Raw genomic sequence first — 19832 nt, forward strand, 5'->3', positions numbered from 1 at the left:
AAGCAATCAGGTTGGCCTATTTTTATGTTTCCACTGGATCAGAGCATGGCACCCCCCCCCCCCCTTCAGGTGGTGTGGTTACGGAAAGGGAGCGAGCTGGAAAGATTTTTAAAATAGGCTACCTTGAGGAACTATTATCAGTCTCAATGGATGTGAAAACAGACTTTGTTTACTTGCTGTTTTGAGGTGAAGAAAAAATGGCCTGGTAGCCTGGGCCGACTTCTATGAGTAATCAGATGCGCATCCTTACAAAACACAATGACTAAATTGACAAAACTCATAAATGGAATGAAATGAACCAAAACTTGTTTCTCTCAAGTGTAGACTAAGTTGTGCGCTTTGCAAACAACGTGTCCACTCTTGACAATGAGAACGGTAAAATACTGTAATGATAATAATATATTGAACACATGAACAGAAATGATGGTAACCAAACAAACATTGTAGATTAGAAATGAGGGGAATTAACGGGAAGTGTACTACTGGTGAGTCAACCCTGTGGCCTCAGCAATGGATTAGTCCACTGAGACAGGTGTCAATCAAGACGTGCCATAATAAAAAACATTTTTTTTTGCATCTGGCTGACAAAAAAATGGTCTGTGGACCAAACAATCGACCAGTCGACTGAATGGGGTCAGCCCTAGAGTTACCTCTTACCCCATCTCTCCACCAGTCTTACAGGAGGTAACGTTTAGGACTAACACACACACATACAGTGACTGCATGCGTGATGGAGCGTGTGGTTCTTCCCTGTGATGTTTTGAACACAGCCCTTCCACCCTGATTGCAGAATTGTTTTTTGAGACACCCATCCTGTTGACCACTGCCGGGCACGGCAGGGTGATGTTGGGGTGTCCAGAAGAGAAGGGAGGGAGGAAGGGAGGTAGGCTAAGAAGGCTAATGTGTGGTGAGCGCTTTGGTGCCTACTGCAGTGGCTGCTATGCATCACCTTACGAATGGTCTATGGTTCATATCCTTGTCTAACTGTCTGTCTCTTCATCTGCACCTCTCTCTCGCTATCTCTTTCTCTGATTAATCTACCCTCTGTTCACTCATATTCACTTTCATGACTGGAGGGGATAAAGACAGGGCAGTACAGGAGGGGTGACTGTCCCCGGGTTGTCACACTGGAGAGGTTCAGTGGGTTCCTCCCTCCTGCTGTCTGTGTCCATATCTTCCCCCTCCTTCCCTCCCTTCCTCACTTTTCCCTTTCTCACTCCATCTCTCTCTTTTTTCTGTTACTATGGATCTCCCACTGGTCTCGTATGTTCACCTCTTCTGGGCTTGTGGTTTGTAATTCATGTCTGTCTGCGGTAGTTTGTCCATCTCTCTGTGTGACTGTCTAACCATGCTTGACCGCCTCTGACCATGCTTGACTGCCTCCGACTGTGTGACTGACCGCTGTCTCTTAGTCTGTGGCCAAATATGGGTTTACAACATGCTCCTCTGTTTATTCATCCATCCTGTTTCTGTGTGTGTGTGTGTGTGTGTCTATGTTATTTGTTTCTCCACTTAAAAATCACAAAGACCCAAACAGACTTCTCCATAGCTAAGAGTTTCTGCACTGTGGTTATGTTCCCCATTTCCCCACTCCAAATTCCATTGCTATTCAATGTTGGGAATATTGAGTCAGGGAGTGAGAGGGCAGCCATTACTTAGGGGTCTTAGAATGGGGGTCACATCATTGGGGATGGGAGAGGGTATACCCGACATGCCTGGTGCCCAGATTTATGACGCATGTTGTGCAGCGAGAGTCGAGGGGAGACGTATGGATTCCGTTCAGTCAGTCGTCCTGATAATTGCCTCCCAGATAGCTAGTTTATAGACGTGGTTAGAAACAATTTGGAACAAATGGATTACTTTAGCTACCACTGGGGACGTGTGATACATCTATCTGCTGGGAAGCAACTGCTGCCCAGTGGGAAGCAACTCACGTTGGCAAGCACTTGCCTCTTCGCCCGACCATGTTGCTTCGTTCCGAGAGACCTGTATGATCACACAGCAGTCTGAATGACCCGTCGACCTACTCAAGGACCTGAACTCAAAGCTAACGCGATCAATAGACCACACACAGAAATACAACTATAATCAACTAGAGACAAACTAAACCACTCATCTGTCCAGTTAGTGTTCTGATTATTGCATTATATCATGAAGCTGTACCCCCACTGTTTTATTACCTGTCCACAATAGGTTGTTGTGTATGTTGGGATACTTATATACACTGAAAAAATGTATAAATGCAACATTTTCATACATTTGACTGAGTTGCAGTTCATATAAGGAAATCAGTCAATTGAAATACATTCATTCGGCCCTAATCTATGGATTTCACATGACTTGGAATACTGACCTGCATCTTTTGGTCACAAAAGAGGTAGGGGCGTGGATCAGAAAAACAGTCAGTTACTGGTGTGACTGCGATTTGCCTCATGCAGCGCGACACATCTCCTTCCCATAGAGTTGATCAGGCTGTTGATTGTGGCCTGTGGAAAGTTGTCCCACTAATCTTCCATGTCTGTGCAAAGTTGCTGGATATTGGCGGGAAATGGAACACGCTGTCGTACACGTTGACCCAGAGCATCCCAAACATGCTCAATTGGTGATATGTCTGAGTAGGCAGGCCATGGAAGAACTGGGACATTTTTAGCTTCCAGGAATTGTGTACAGATCCTTGCGACATGGGGCCATGCAATATCATGCTGAAAAATAAGGTGATGGAGGCGGATGAATGGCACAACAATGGGCCTCAGGATCTCGTCACGATATCTCTGTGCATATCTCTGTGCATCGATAAAATGCAATTGAGTTCGTTGTCCATAGCTTATGCCTGCCTATACCATAACTCCACCACCACCATGGGGCACTCTGTTCACAATGTTGACATCAGCAAACCACTAGCCCACACAACGCCATACACACTGTCTGTATCTGCCTGGTACAGTTGAAACCAGGATTCATTCATGAAGAGCACACTTTTCCCATGTGCCAGTGGCCATCGAAGGTGAGCTTTTGCCCACTGAAGTCAGCTCCGACGCCGAACTGCAGACAGGTCAAGTCCCTGGTGAGGACGTCGACCACGCAGATGAGCTTCCCAGAGCTGGGTTTCTGACAGTTTGTGCAGAAATTGTGCAAACCCACAGTTTCATCAGCTGTCCGGGTGGCTGCTGTAACAATCCGGGTGTCGTGGGTGTGGAGTCAAAGGCAGGAGACAGAGAGTACAATGCTGTGCTCTTTAATTGCACTAACGCACCACAGGGTGCTAACAATAATCACGGCCCCAAAACACAGGGAATGACAAAATGACGATTGAAAAATGCACGACTAGGAACTAACACGTTCCTCTGATACAGAGCCGAAGGTTACAAAGAATAATCCCGTACAACAACCAGGCGGGCCGGCTGTCTAATAAAGACAAACTAATCATACACACAGGTGCTACCAATAAACATACAAGGAGGGGGAGGAAAGACAATCAGTGGCAGCTAATAGGCCGGTGACGACGACCGCCGAACGCCACCCGACCGGGAAGGGAAACCACCCTCAGTCGTACTCGTGACAGCCGCTCTCAGATGATCCCGCAGGTGAACAAGCCAAATGTGGAGGTCCTGGGCTGGTGTGGTTACAGGCGGGTTGGATGTACTGCCAAATTCTCTAAGATGACGTTGGAGGCGGCTTATGGTAGAAAAATTAAACATTACATTCTCTGGCAACGGTTCTGGTGGATATTCCTGCAGTCAACATGCCAATTGCACTCTCCCTCAAAACTTGAGACATCTGTGGCATTGTTGTGTGACAAAACGGCACATTTTAGAGTGCCCTTTTATTGTCCCCAGTACAAGGTGCACCTGTGTAATGATCATGCTGTTTAATCAGCGTCTTGATATGCCACACCTGTCAGGTGGATGGATTATCTTGGCAAAGGAGAAATACTCACTAACAGGGATGTAACGTTTGAGAGAAATAAGCTTTTTGTGCGTATCTCCAGGATATTTTCTTTCAGCCCATGAAACATCAAACCGACATTTTACATGTTGCGTTTATATTTTTGTTTAGTGTAGTTTAAAGAGCCATAATAGCTGTGGCGTGGTCTTATATGTACTGTGAGGTGTAGAACTCCAGAACTCGTACCTCTCCTTTTCAAAGCCTCCTCTTTCATCATCTCGTCTCTTATGAGACACATTCCATATTTTCTGTCATTAACAATTAATTTATTAATTACAGAATTATATTTCTATTGGGGATGTTAATACATGACACCAAGACATTTCCTTCCACCAGTAATTATAACATAAAGTGTGTGTCGACACACACATACACACACTTTCAGTCTCTACTAAACTGATGGTTGTTCCCATGCCACAATGAGGGTGTGTTTTATGTTCATGTTAGTAATTATCATTAAAGGATTAAAGGCCCACAGCTAAATGAATGAAGAGGAGAAACGAACAGCCTATCATATCAACTGTTCTGATTGGGTTTAGCTAGCCTTTCCCTGTGGACGCACACACACACACACACACACGCACGCACACACAGACACACACGCTATATAAATCCAATTATTAACAGACTCGCGTCTCCCACATATTGCACCAACACACACGCATTACCACCCGACAGACATTTGACAGGCGCTTATCAGGCTTTTGTTTAATGAAGTTGCACTCGCGTGCCTTAACATCTGTCTCCTGTGCTCCTGCTCTAATTCTGCTGTTCATCTGAATCCTAACTCATCTTCAGCACTTCAGCTCTGAGCACCAGAGATATAACACACACGTCTAAATGTACACAGATAGACAAGACACTCACAGGAGATATGAAAAGTCTGCGGGAGGTCTATCTCCCGCTAGACATTATCAAACCGACAGAGGGATCAGTGTGTGTGTGTGTGTGTGTGTGTGTGTGTGTGTGTGTGTGTGTGTGTGTGTGTGTGTGTGTGTGTGTGTGCGTGTGCGTGTACATGTACACATCAGCGTGTGTGCATGCACTTTAGTGACTGTGTGTGTTTTTGTATGTTACTGTGCGTGTGTGTGTGTGTGTGCACGTGACAGTGGCAAGTGAAATGATGCTCTCTGTGTGTAGGTAAGATTAGCAGCAGATTAATCCTCCAGTATCCCATAATCCCTTGCTGATAGATGGCTGCAGATGTTGTGTGATTACAGACCTGCTGAGCTTGTGCAGAACGGACTACTATTTATAGTGAGGCGACAGTATGTAATCAAACTCACAGTGAATATATTGCTTCCCAATATACACTCCAGCCACTCCTTCAAGGACGGTTTTACATGACATATGTATGCCAACTTTGGATCTGATTTAGTATCTTGTTATTCCGGGCTCACTGTTGTGTGTTGCTGTAGTTTCTGGGCGGTTTGTGATGCTTGACTTCATAGAATCCTTTGCATGTCAGAAGCTGTTATTGGTGGGATTTGGGAGGGAGGCTGGCTCTGCTGTGTCTTTGAGCTGAACGCAAAGGGAGAATCACTAGAGAATCCCTACTGCCCAACAGTAGTTCATAGAGGAAGGTGGAAACACCAAACGCCCTTAGTAACCCTTTGAGGGGGGTGGAGTGCCTGTGTTCGACTTGGTAGAACATTTTCACTGATTCACAAAGAGTGGCTGATTTAATAGGCCTGTAAAAGTCCACAATAGGAAGTTGAGAATAACGTCCCCAAAAACTCACACCCGAAGAGGGAGAGGGAGGGACGTCAATCCAGCTGACCATAGCCCATACCTGTTTATTTCTGCTTGGTAAAGTCCATCATAATAAAACAGATACAGTAGATGAGGAAGGTCAGAGCAGGGTCACGTGTGTGTGTATGTGTCTAAGCATTCAGCATGTCCTCAGCTGAGAGGGCATTTGATTATTGTAACCAATCAGAAGGGTGCAGGCGAGATGAGGTGGTTGCCATGGATACATCTCCCCCGGGCTGTGACACAGGTGTGCTGGCAGGTGGGCCTGCTGGTCCACGTAGTGGGTACACTCAACTGTAATCCTGATGGCTTTGCTGTATATCAAGAGGCTAGTGTGTGTGTGTGTGTGTGTTAGAGGTCGACCAATTCATCGGAATGGCCGATTAATTAGGGCCGAGTTCAAGTTTTCATAACAATCAGTAATCGCCATATTTGGACACCGATCATGGCCAATTACATTGCACTCCACGAGGAGACTGTGTGGCAGGCTGACTACCTATTATGCGAGTGCAGCAAGGAGCCAAGGTAAGGTGCTAGCTAGCATTAAACGTATCTTATAAAAAACAATCAATCTTAACAAAATCACTAGTTCGTCACTAGTTCGTTGCAAACTAATTTGCCAGAATTTTACGTAATTATGACATAACATTGAAGGTTGTACAATGTAACAGGAGTATTTAGACTTAGGGATGCCACACGTTAGATAAAATAAGGAACGGTTCCGTATTTCACTGAAAGAATAAACATTTTATTTTCGAAATGATAGTTTCCGGATTTGACCATATTAATGACCTAAGGCTCGTATTTCTGTGTGTTATTATGTTATAATGAAGTCTATGATTTGATATTTGATAGAGCTTTCTGACTGAGCGGTGGTAGGTAGCAGCAGGCTCGTAAGCATTCATTCAAACAGCACTTTCGTGCGTTTGCCAGCAGCTCTTCTCAATGCTTCAAGCATTGAGCTGTTTATGACTTCGAGCCTATCAACTCCTGAGATTAGGCTGATGTAACCGATGTGAAATGGCTAGCTAGTTAGTGGGGTGCTAATAGCATTTCAAACGTCACTCGTTCTAAGACTTGGAGTAGTTGAGCGATGGGTAACGATGCTTCGAGGGTGGCTGTTGTCGATATGTTCCTGGTTCGAGCCCAGGTAGGGGCGAGGAGAGGGACGGAAGCTATACTGTTACACTGGCATTACTAAAGTGCCTATAAGAACATCCAATGGTCAAAGTTATGTGAAATAAAAATGGTATAGAGAGAAATAGTCCTATAATTCCTATAATAACCTCAACCTAAAACTTCTTACCTGGGAATATTGAAGAATCGTGCTAAAAGGAACCACCAGCTTTCATATTTTCTCATGTTCTGAGCTTAAACGTTAGCTTTTGTCAGGATTTGGCCAGGGTTGTTCCGGGTTTTTGTCAGTAGATGTCCCCATTGTGCTTTTTGTCCCTGTGTTTTTCCCTTGATCCCCATTATTGTTTGCACCTGTGTCTCGTTTCCCCTGATTGTATTTAAACCCTTTGTTTCCCTCAATGTGCTCTGTGTTTGTAATAAACATTTTCCGGGTGATTCTTGTGGTATTCTGTTTTTGTTTTTGTTTATTTTTTGAGTTTCTTTTGAGTTTTTTGTGTTTTTCCTACCACCTTTTGGATTTGCCATTTTTTGTATTTTAGGATTTTTCTTTATTAAATACACCGTCTTAAGTACTGCTGTGTCTGCCTCATCTTCTGGGTTCTGCTGACTATTCGTGGCTCAGTTGGTTAAGTGACTGTTTCTCACTCCGGAGACCCAGGTTCGAAACTGGGTCCTGACAGAAACACAGAGCCAAAAATGAACCCAGAGGCAGCCAGTTCCCAGGACCTTTTTGCCACGCTGTCCCACCACCAGGAGACTGTCCAACGCCACGAAGCCGCCCTGGTTCAGCAAGAGGCCTTAATGGCTACACATTCTCATCTTCTGTCGGAGATGCTGACTTCCATAAAGCAGATATCTGATCGACTTACCCCGGCAACGGTTCCCGTCCCAGTACCTCAGGTTCACGTACCCATGGCAGTTAACCCCCTGGCTGAACCTCGTCTTCCACCTCCCCAACGGTTCTCAGGTGATCCAAGTGCTTGTAAAGGCTTTCTCACTCAATGTTCTCTCTCCTTTGAGCTGCAACCTTCGTCGTTTCCCACCGACCGGTCTAAGATCGCATATATCAACCCTGCTGTCGGAAAAAGCCCTGGCCTGGGCTACTGCTGTGTGGGATGCCCATAGTTCCTGCTGTGCCAGCTACTCTGCCTTTGCTGAGGAATTCAAACGAGTGTTTCAAGGCCCAAGCAGTGGTTCTGACTCAGCCAAACAGCTCCTGACTCTCCATCAAGGTTGGCGCAGGAGGACTATGCCATCCAGTTCCGCACGGTGGCAGCAGCGATGGCTGGAACAACGAGGCGCTCACGGTGTGCTTTCTGAAAGGCCTTTCCGACTGTATCCAAGATGAACTGGCCACTCGGGAACCACCGGTTCTCGAGTCCCTGATCAAGTTGGCCTCACGCATTGACCAGCGTCTGAGAGAGAGAGAACTCAACCGAGACCTCTAGCCCCTATCAGTCCCAGCTCCGAGTCCCCACCTTTATCATCGCTGGCTCCACCGGATGCAGATTGGACGCATCTCCCAGGCTGAAGAGACCGCCGGATGAGGAGCGACGCTGTCTATATTGCGGCAAACCGGGCCATTTCCGTTCCACGTGTCCCGGGCTCCAGGGAAACGCTCTGTCCCGTAAGACCGGGGGAACTGTAAGGAAACATAGTCCTCCCATCCGTCCAACTCCCGTCTGCTCATTCCAGTCACCCTCTCCTGGGACAAACAAAAGCTTCACCTTCAAGCCTTGGGAGACTCTGGAGCCGCAGGTAACTTCATGGATGGTGTCTGGGCGAAGGAGAATGGCGTTCCCTCTGAACCTCTAAGTGACCCCATGAGGGTTACTACATTGGATGGAAGCCCTTTGGGATCTGGACTTGTCACTCATGTCATACCTTTGAGACTTTCAGTTTCACAACACCAGGAATTGATGAACTTTCATTTGATCTCCTGTTCCGAGTTCCCTCTCGTCCTTTACCCCTGGCTTCACAGCCATAACCCTCACATCGACTGGTCTGTGGGCACTATCAAGCAGTGGGGTCCTACGTGCCAAGCTACTTGTATTTTCCAGAATTCCCGAGTTCTATTCCCGAGTCTTTAGAATCCATCGACCTGACCCGAGTTCCCGAATGTTACCATGACCTCAAACTGGTGTTTAAAACAGAGGGCCACCATGCTAATTGAACATAGATCTTATTCGATGTTTTGGGCAAATTGCCCCCAGGGGTCGGATCTTTTATATTAACGAGCTGCTATTACCTAATCAAGGACTCTCTGGAAGCAGGCCTCATTCCATCAACCTCCCCGGCGGGAGCAGGGTTTTTCTTTGTGGCCAAGAAAGATGGTGGATTACGTCCTTGCATTATTCAATGACATAACTGTCCGTAACCGTTACCCGCTCCCCTTATGGCCACAGCCTTAAGGAAGCAGTTGTTTTCACTAAGCTTGACCTGCGGAACGCATACCATCTTGTGCGGATCAGACCTGGTGACGATGGAAGACCGCTTTCAAAACGCCTACTGGTCACTATGAATACTTGGTGATGCCCTCCTGACCACAGTGTGTTCCAAGCGCTCATAAACGATGTGCTTAGGGATATTCATATTTGTGTTCGTTTACTTGGATGACATCCTCATCTTTTCGAGCTCCCTTCAACACACTAAGCATGTCAGACAAGTACTAAACGCCTCCTGGACAGCCATCTGTACGTTAAGCAAAAATGATTCCATTCAATACAATTCCTGGGATTTGTAGTGGAACCCGGTCGAGTCCAAATGGACCCTAGGAAGGTAGGGGCATTGGCCCACCCCAAATCCGTTAAGGATGTTCATTTCTGGGCTTCACAAACTTTTACCGCAAGTTCATCAAGAACTTCAGTTTGGTGGTCCTTGCTTTAACCAAAGGTGGCAATGCAAGGTTTGTGTGGGGAAGAGAAGCTGAGACGGCCTTCCAAGGACTCAAGCAGCGCGTCCTCTCTGCTCCCATCCTGATTTGGATGAACCATTTGTGGTGGAGGTAGACGCATCAGGGTTGGTGTTGGAGCTGTCCTGTCTCAGAGGGTGAAGACAGAAGCTTCATCCGTGCGCTTTCTTCTCACACCGGCTTACCCCGACTCTACGATGTGGGGGATCTCTCCTAGCGGTTAAGATGGCATTGAAGGAATGGAGACACTGGCTCGAGGGGCTTCTCACCCGTTTCAAGTGCTTACGGACCACAAAAATCTGGAGTATATCCAGCAGGCTTGAACTCTCAAGCTAGATGGTCTGTTTGTCTTCAATCATTCAGTTTATCTTATCTCTCTCAAACCGGATGCCCTGTCCCGAGTCTACGCTCCTGCCATTCGAGATGACACGGACATGCCTGTCCTTCCTGCTGCTAAGATTGTGGCTCCGATCTCGTGGCAAGTTGAGGATACCGTGAGACGTGCTCAAGCTAGCGATAAAGAGAATGGTTGTTTGTCCCCAAGGCAGTGAGGACTCAGGTCCTTCTGTGGGGGCACTCCTCTCGCCTCACCTGTCATCCGGGCGTAGTACCTGGAGTTCATCCAGCGTAAGTTCTGGTGGCCTATTCTGATGAAAGAGCAGTAATGCCTGCTGCCAGGGCAAATTTACCTATCAAGATGCACACTTACCTGTTCCCCACAGACCCTGGTCCCATATCTCATTGGACTTTATTACTGGACTTCCTCCATCCCATGGCAATATCCTAGTCATAATCGACAGGTTTTCAAAGAGGTGCCAGGTTCGTCCCTCTGACTATTACCTTCTGCCAAGAAACGGCTGAGTTGGTAATTAATCATGTGTTCCGAGTCTTCGGCATTCCTCAAGATGTGGTTTCTGACAGAGGTCCCCAGTTCGCCTCAAGGTTTTGGAAGGCCTTCTGCCAACTCATGGGGGCTTCTGCCAGTCTATCTTCAGGGTACCATCCAGTCCAACGGCCAAACAGAGAGGATGAATCAAGAGCTGGAAACCACCCTCCGATGTATGTCCACCCATCCACATGGTCATCCTTTATTGTTTGGGCACAAACACCTTGCGCTCCTCCTCCACTGGTATGTCCCCGCACTGTCAGTTTGGCTATGCTCCTCCATTGTTCCCGGACCAGGAGGCAGAAGTCAGAGTGCCTTCAGCCTTGAGGTTCGTCAGTGGGCTGTGGAGGAAGACCCGTCTGCTGATGTTCCTCACAGAGATATCAACAACAAGCCAACAGACCCCGTCCCGGGCCTACCCTGCGCCCGGCCAGAGAGTCTGGCTTTCCACAAGAGACTTACCTCTACGGGTGGAGTCTCGCAAGCTGTCCCAAAAATACATCGGTCCCTTCAAGGTTGCCAGGAGAGTTAACCTGTTTCTTATCGCCTACAGTACTTAATCCCACATTTCATGTGTCATTGTCCTGTTGTTTTCTCCCCTTGTCCCGGCAGACAGACCTCCCCCTCCGCCTCGTGTCATTGGAGGCCAGCCCTTTTAGATCAGTGACCGGATGATGATTCCCGCCGGGTGCACGGAACAGTATCTGGTGGACTGGGAAGGCTACGGTCCTGAGGAGCGCTCCTGGGTTCCTGCCAAAGACATCCTGGACCCTGACCTCATTCGTCAGTTCAGGGTCCTCCACCCTGAGAGAGCTGGTAGGAACGTCTTCCTAGTTGTCAGGATTTGGCCAGGGTTGTTCCGGGTTTTTGTCAGTAGATGTCCCCATTGTGCTTTTTGTCCCTGTGTTTTTCCCTTGATCCCCATTATTGTTTGCACCTGTGTCTCGTTTCCCCTGATTGTATTTAAACCCTTTGTTTCCCTCAGTTCTGTGCTCTGTGTTTGTATGTTAGCACCCTGCCCTAGTGTTCTGTGTGCTCTTGTCGATTCCGGGTGAAGTTCTTGTGGTATTCTGTTTTTTGTTTTTGTTTATTTTTTGGTGAGTTTCTTTTGAGGTCTTTTTGTGTTTTTCCTACCACCTTTTGGATTTGCCATTTTTTGTATTTTAGGATTTTTTCTTTATTAAATACACCGTCTTAAGTACTGCTGTGTCTGCCTCATCTTCTGGGTTCTGCTGACTATTCGTGGCTCAGTTGGTTAAGTGACTGTTTCTCACTCCGGAGACCCAGGTTCGAAACCGGGTCCTGACAGCTTTTTTACATGGCACATATTGCACTTTTACTTTCTTCTCCAACACTTTGTTTTTGCATTATTTAAACCAAATTGAACATGTTTCATTATTTATTTGAGGCTAAATTGATTTGATCGATGTATTATATTAAGTTAAAATAAGTGTTAATTCAGTATTGTTGTAATTGTCATTATTACAAATACATAAATCGTCAGATTAATCGGTATCTGCTTTTTTTTAGTCCTCCACTAATCGGCATTGTTATCAGCGCTGAAAAATCATAATCGGTCGACCTACAGTGTGTGTGTGTGTGTTTCTATGCGTGGAAGGGGAATGTGATCAGTGTATTAACACACACCAGACTTAGACAGGATTACTAGCAGATTAAATAGAGAGGTGTGTGGACCTGGAGGCACTGAAGCAACATCTGTAGATCAGGTATGTGTGGTGGTTTGTAAGCTACTTGTGTGTGTGGGAAATAGGATGGACTGTTTGGAGATTTAAGGGCTCAGGGAGAATAGCTTTGCTCTCTTTCTCCCTCTCTCATTCTCTCTCTCTCTCTCTCTCTCTCTCTCTCTCTCTCTCTCCCTGTCTCTCACCCTCTCTCTCGCTCTATCTCTGTCTGTCTGTCTCATCATCTTACTCTCTGTACCTATTAGGTCGACAGCCCATAGATGCAGTAGAGGATAAATGAGAATGATTGAGTGAGTGCAATCAGTGTGTGTATGTGTGTGTATTCTGATGAAAGAGCAGTAATTGCCTGTTTATATGATGCACACTGTAGGGAGCAGGAATGAACTGCATTATAATGAAGCTGCTTTCACTGAGGTGTGTGTGTGTGTGTATAGGGGCATCACTTCCCCCTCTCCTACTGAAGGTGAGGTATAATGGACTGTCTGCGGTAGTTCGTTACGCTAACAAGCACTCAGCTCTCACCCATTGCCCAAGTGACAGAAAAGGCTATGATTTGTCCACAACATGCAGCACAAACAGGAAACGATGTACTGGGTTAGATTAGATACAAAGATACAGGAAGTGGGTGTGTCTGCAGTTGGCTTACCCCCCCCCCATCCCCATCCCCAGCCCTCTCTCAATCTGCTGACTTTGTTGATCATCTTTGTCCTGATTTCCTACAGTACTGTCTTTGTCCTACAGTCATATGGCATTACATATCCACTCCTTTTAGATCAGTGAGGATGATGAAACATAGAACAGAGACTAGTAAGGCTCTCAAATGTATTGTTGTTCACCCACACCCACTCTTCTGTTCAATCTCATGTAGTTATTTAGTGGGCTCTTTCATCCAGTAATTTGAGAGGTATTGTCTGGCTGCTTTGCTGTGTGGGCTGTTGGTTGTGTGTATAGGGACCTGGCTTTGTAGTTTAGCTGTGGTAGTTCCCTTTGGCCCTACAGAATATAGCGTTATGGTCATTTATTCTATGTGAATGCTGTTGTAGTTAACATTATTAGGCCCACTCTCTTATTGGTTGTTGTTTAAGTTGTAACAATGTGATTGGTTGTTGTTGCTGTTGTTCCAGTGTGATTGGGCATTGCTAACGGTCCTCTCTCTGTTCCTTCTAACAGTCATGCGGAGGAACCAGTTTGCGGCGGACGTGTGCTGTAGGAAAGGCTCCCGCAACGCACTGCAGGAACTCTACAACCCCACGCAGGTAGAAACCATCTCTCTCTCTCTCTCTCTCTCTCTCTCTCTCTCTCTCTCTCCCTCTCCCTCTCCCTCTCTCTCTCTCTCTCTCTCTCTCTCTCTCTCTCTCTCTCTCTCTCTCTCTCTCTCTCTCTCTCTCTCTCTCTCTCTCTCTCTCTCTCTCTCTCTCTCTCTCTCTCTCTCTCTCTCTCTCTCTCTGTCTCTCTCTCTCTCTCTCTCTCTCTCTCTCTCTCTCTCTCTCTCTCTAGACCCCACTGTTTTAGGCCTGACTCAGACACACATTTGAAAGACCGTGACCCTGGCTGTTTTTAGCCTTGTCCTCCCTTTCCCTCCAAATGTGTGTGTGCAGGTGTATGTGTGTGTCACTAAGCCTGGGTCCCTGCTACTCTGTCGTTATTAATTTATTACGTCTGTATGACAACAACCGCTGCATGATGGACGAGCGCCATGGAAACCTATATTCCGTTACCGTGGCGATAGTCCCCTTCCGGGGGATGCCTTTATTTAGCGTAACGGTCGATTGCATAGTTAGTATTACACATTTCACATCTTTTAAGTCTTTTTCAGAGCACTGCATTCTCCCTTTAAGTACAATAAGCTCTGCTTACATCTGCTTACATTACTGTAACCACAAAACAAATGGTGAAGTATTATATATAATGTGGGGGAGAGGAGTGAATGGTGTGCCTGAGGTGTTTTGAGCCGAGTTGGTTGAAGAGACCTTGCTGCGTTTGCTTGTCGGGCTACTGTGGTTCTTTCTGTATTTTTCCAGATGCAGAAATGGCTGTGTATCCAATAGCACTGCGATAATAGTGTTGTATTCTCACGGGTGGTTGTCATCCTCAGTGTATCACTCATACTGAAGTCTCTCAGAACAGTCAGCAAACCACTGTTGGTGATACTATCACAATGATGGATAGGCTAGTTTCTCCTTCACTCCTCTGCAATAATTATCTCCCTATCTGTTGTTTACAATGGTTTTGTGTTTCTCTGTGTCTATATACACTGAGTATATTGGACCAAACATTAGGAACACCTTCGTAATATCGAGTTGCTCTCAGAACGGACTCAATTCGTCCGGGTATGGACTCTCTGGAGGAGGTTACAACCTAGCTTCATCTAGCCTGTATAATACTGTTTGCCTTGTTTCTTCGGGGCATGGACTCTAAAAGGTGTCAAAAGCGTTCCAAAGGGATGCTGGCCCATGTTGACTCAGTGCTTCCCACAGTTGTGTCAAGTTGGCTGGATGTCCTTTGGATGGTGAACCATTGTTGATAAACACGGGAAACTGTTGAGCGTGAAAAACCCAGCAGTGCTGCAGTTCTTGACACAAACCGGTGTGCCTGGCAACTACTACCATACACCGTTCAAACTCAGAAGTCTTTCGTCTTACCCATTCACCCTGAATGGCACACATACACAATCCATGTCTGAATTGTCTCAAGGCTGAAAATCCTTCTGTAAACTGTCTCCTCCCCTTCATCTACACTGATTGGTGGATTTAACAGGTGACATCAATAAGGGATCATAACTTTCACCTGGATTCATCTGGTCAGTCTGTCATGGAAAGAACAGGTGTTCTTAATGTTTTGTACACTCAGTGTATATCTATCATGCACACTCTCTTATAAACTCCTCACTCTCTTTCTCTCTCTCTCTCTCTCTCTCTCTCTCTCTCATAAACTCTCTCTCTCATAAACTTCTCTCTCTCTCTCAAACTCCTCTCTCTCTCTCTCTCTCTCTCTCTCTCTCTCTCTCTCTCTCTCTCTCATAAACTCCCCTCTCACTCTCTCTTTGCAAACTATTCACCACAGAACACATTTTAAAAGTATACAAGAAGCCATCAAACTGGTGTTTAACAGCTAAGATTAGACTGGGTGCACGTGGACATATATCATTTTCCGCCAGGGAGTTTTCCACACCTCCTCACTCATGTAAAGTCCCATTGATATGATATGTGTGAGGTCAAAGGGCAGAGAGGGGTACTGGAGCTAGTGTAAGCCCCAGTGTGGTGTCTGATGTCTGGGGTAGTGTTTTGGAAGACGAGTGGGGATTTGTGGGGTTGAGAGAGGGAGTGGGGGGTCAGAATGATGTAAGAGGCACTGTGCTAGTATGTGTGCCCTGCCACCCACTACCCAATCCTAGAGCGCCTGATGAGGTACGAGAGGGTAACAAGGTGCCATTGATTGTTGGAATGTCTGACTGGGAAGCTCTCTTTCTCCCGCTCTCTCGCTGTCTCTCCCTCTCTTGCCCTCTCTCCCTCTCCTGCCCTCTCTCCATCTGTATCTTGGAGGAGAGAGAGAGAGGGCAGGAGAGGGAGAGACAGCGAGGGAGAGACAGCGAGAGAGAGAGAGAGAGAGTGAGAGAGAGTGAGAGCAAGAGAGAGTGAGAGAGAGTGAGAGAGTGAGAGTGAGTGAGAGAGAGAGAGACAGACAGACAGACAGACAGACAGACAGACAGACAGACAGACAGACAGACAGACAGACAGAGTGCAATTAAAATGGAGAGGGAAAACAGAAAGAAAGACTGAGAATGTTGTGAGAGGGAAAGAGGGTAATGAATAGAAATCGAGCTGTTTGTGTGTGTTGTCAGAATTTATTTCCATTGTAAAGTATTTAGTGCATGTCTGTAATGTCTTTTCCTTGATTTGTCAGACCGCAGCGAGACTAGCTGTTGCCATTGGCGGTCAAGTGGTTCCTCTCCCCAGGCACCTCAGCCTCTGAGCTGTCAGATGTCTCTACAGTTTATACCAGGTCATCTTAGTAACCTCAACACCAGCTCTACCGTCTGTATCCCAGGACTACGTGCGCGCACACACACACACACACACACACACACACACACACACAGACACAGACACACACACACACACACACACACACACACACACACACACACACACACACACACACACACACACACACACACACACACACACACACACACACACACACACACACACACACACACACGACCATCACATTGCAATACTCCTCTCATCTCTGCTGCGGCTGCAAGTCACCAGTTATCTGACTGATCAGATGTGCTCCATTGGATTCAAGCCAGGAGACACAGGCCTTCATTCCCATATGGGTTAATAGTTTCACCTCCTGTATGGTAATACCTTCCTCCCAGGCTGATGAGTACTGCAGAATATATACACTCACAATACTGTCATTACCAACCCAGGGCCTACTTGTTAAATGCTGATGCAGAGATCTGACTGCGATGTTTGGAAGGGAACTGTTGCACAGCCCCCTGGCTGGGACATAACTGGGATGAATGGAACTGCGCTATTGTGAGCTGTATTGTGGTGTCAGTGGAGCGGAGGAGAATGATAACACGTGTGCTGTATGTGTAGACAGCAGATAAACCTGTCTGGGTAGTAGCAGAGGAACAGTGAGAGCTGTCTGTATTAACCCTTTAGGCAGTACTAGGAGCTTATATTGTTTTTCGTTGAATATTCTGTGTGTGATGGTGTGTGTGTGATTCTGTGTGTGTGTGTGTGTCTGTGTGTGTGATTCTGTGTGTGTGTGTGTGTGTGTGTGTGTGTGTGTGTGTTTTTGTGTGTGTGTGTGTGTGTGTGTGTGTGTGTGTGTGTGTGTGTGTGTGTGTGTGTGTGTGTGTGTGTGGGCCTTCATGTCAATGGTTTAGACAGCTTAATCTTTAAACAGATGCTGTGTTTACCCCTCTAAACCCTGCTCTGGTTGGATTCTCAAACCTCCCCTGGCTGGTTTTGGTTGGATGATTGGACGCTGGGCTAAAAATGTTGATGACTGAAGAGGCATGTACAGTGCAGCATGGAACAGGATAAGAGAGAGGCAGATTTGGAGCCTGCGGTTTACATGATGTCATGGCAGAAGTCTTCTATCCTGTTTTCCTCAATGAGAGAGTGGCCTGTCAGCATAGATGTCCCCCAGCTCCACTTATCCCTCCTCTCTCTCTCACCCTCGCTCTCTCTCTCTCTCTCTGCCGTTGAATCACAGCAACGTTGCATCAGTCAAATATGATACCAACCAACTGTCTTTCTCATACGAGTGGTGTGTGCGTGTGTGTGTTCTCACGGTGGTTGGTGAAAGCAGACAGTCTACAGCCCTCCTCTCAGGAAGTAGATCTATCGTCTGTGAGGGCGAGACTCAACAGGCACACGGGGGAAAGTCTCTCACCTGAACACAACAAACGACCACCACACCCCAACCTCGCCTGGCCTGGAGCAGATTACACACATACAAACACAGTGTGTGTGTGTGTGTGTCTGTGTGCGTGATTCTGTGTGTGTGTGTGTGTGTGTGTGTGTCGGGAGATGTTGATAGCTCAGGGAAAGTGGGAGCAGTTTGTCATTATCATCTATAATTAGGACTTCCTCTTTCCCTGCCTCTGTGTGCGTCTTACATACATACACACACACTCCGGTCCACTCCATCAGTATAGCGTTGTGTATACTCACATACTCTGTCCGGTGGTGTGTTAAGTGCAGGTATGCAATCTTAGGCTTCACCAGAGCTGTGGATACTATACATCTGTCATGTCTCTGGTAGACTGTAGATACTATACATCTGTCATGTCTCTGGTAGACTGTAGATACTATACACCTGTCATGTCTCTGGTAGACTGTAGATACTATACACCTGTCATGTCTCTGGTAGACTGTAGATACTATACACCTGTCATGTCTCTGGTAGACTGTAGATACTATACACCTGTCATGTCTCTGGTAGACTGTAGATACTATACATCTGCCATGTCTCTGGTAGACTGTAGATACTATACACCTGTCATGTCTCTGGTAGACTGTAGATACTATACACCTGTCATGTCTCTGGTAGACTGTAGATACTATACACCTGTCATGTCTCTGGTCGACTGTAGATACTATACATCTGTCATGTCTCTGGTAGACTGTAGATACTATACACCTGTCATGTCTCTGGTAGACTGTAGATACTATACACCTGTCATGTCTCTGGTAGACTGTAGATACTATACACCTGTCATGTCTCTGGTCTGGTATACTCTGCCATGGTAGACTGTAGATACTATACACCTGTCATGTCTCTGGTAGACTGTAGATACTATACATCTGTCATGTCATGTCTCTGGTAGACTGTAGATACTATACACCTGTCATGTCTCTGGTAGACTGTAGATACTATACACCTGTCATGTCTCTGGTAGACTGTAGATACTATACACCTGTCATGTCTCTGGTAGACTGTAGATACTATACATCTGTCATGTCTCTGGTAGACTGTAGATACTATACATCTCTGGTAGACTGTAGATACTATACACCTGTCATGTCTCTGGTAGACTGTAGATACTATACACCTGTCATGTCTCTGGTAGACTGTAGATACTCATCTGTCATGTCTCTGGTAGACTGTAGATACTATACACCTGTCATGTCTCTGGTGGACTGTAGATACTATACATCTGTCATGTCTCTGGTAGACTGTAGATACTATACACCTGTCATGTCTCTGGTAGACTGTAGATACTATACACCTGTCATGTCTCTGGTAGACTGTAGATACTATACACCTGTCATGTCTCTGGTAGACTGTAGATACTATACACCTGTCATGTCTCTGGTAGACTGTAGATACTATACATCTGTCATGTCTCTGGTCCTCTGGTAGACTGTAGATACTATACACCTGTCATGTCTCTGGTAGACTGTAGATACTATACACCTGTCATGTCTCTGGTAGACTGTAGATACTATACACCTGTCATGTCTCTGGTAGACTGTAGATACTATACACCTGTCATGTCTCTGGTAGACTGTAGATACTATACACCTGTCATGTCTCTGGTAGACTGTAGATACTATACACCTGTCATGTCTCTGGTAGACTGTAGATACTATACATCTGTCATGTCTCTGGTAGACTGTAGATACTATACACCTGTCATGTCTCTGGTAGACTGTAGATACTATACATGTCTGTCATGTCTCTGTCATGTCTCTGGTAGACTGTAGATACTATACACCTGTCATGTCTCTGGTAGACTGTAGATACTATACACCTGTCATGTCTCTGGTAGACTGTAGATACTATACATCTGTCATGTCTCTGGTAGACTGTAGATACTATACACCTGTCATGTCTCTGGTAGACTGTAGATACTATACACCTGTCATGTCTCTGGTAGACTGTAGATACTATACACCTGTCATGTCTCTGGTAGACTGTAGATACTATACATCTGTCATGTCTCTGGTAGACTGTAGATACTATACACCTG

General features: G+C 46.2%; 1 protein-coding gene across 2 annotated transcripts in view; it reads left to right on the forward strand.

The window, feature by feature from the left end:
* The window catches only part of LOC135515889 (carbohydrate sulfotransferase 11-like), a 94250-nt gene that overhangs the window by 32857 nt on the left and 41561 nt on the right, over positions 1 to 19832 (forward strand). For both annotated transcript variants that reach the window (XM_064939717.1, XM_064939718.1), the window contains exon 2: positions 13505 to 13590. In XM_064939717.1, the coding sequence (XP_064795789.1) occupies positions 13505 to 13590 (86 nt within the window). The remainder of the gene's footprint in view (positions 1 to 13504; positions 13591 to 19832) is intronic.

The sequence above is a fragment of the Oncorhynchus masou genome, chromosome 27 (assembly GCF_036934945.1).
Source record: "Oncorhynchus masou masou isolate Uvic2021 chromosome 27, UVic_Omas_1.1, whole genome shotgun sequence".
NCBI lineage: Eukaryota > Metazoa > Chordata > Actinopteri > Salmoniformes > Salmonidae > Oncorhynchus > Oncorhynchus masou.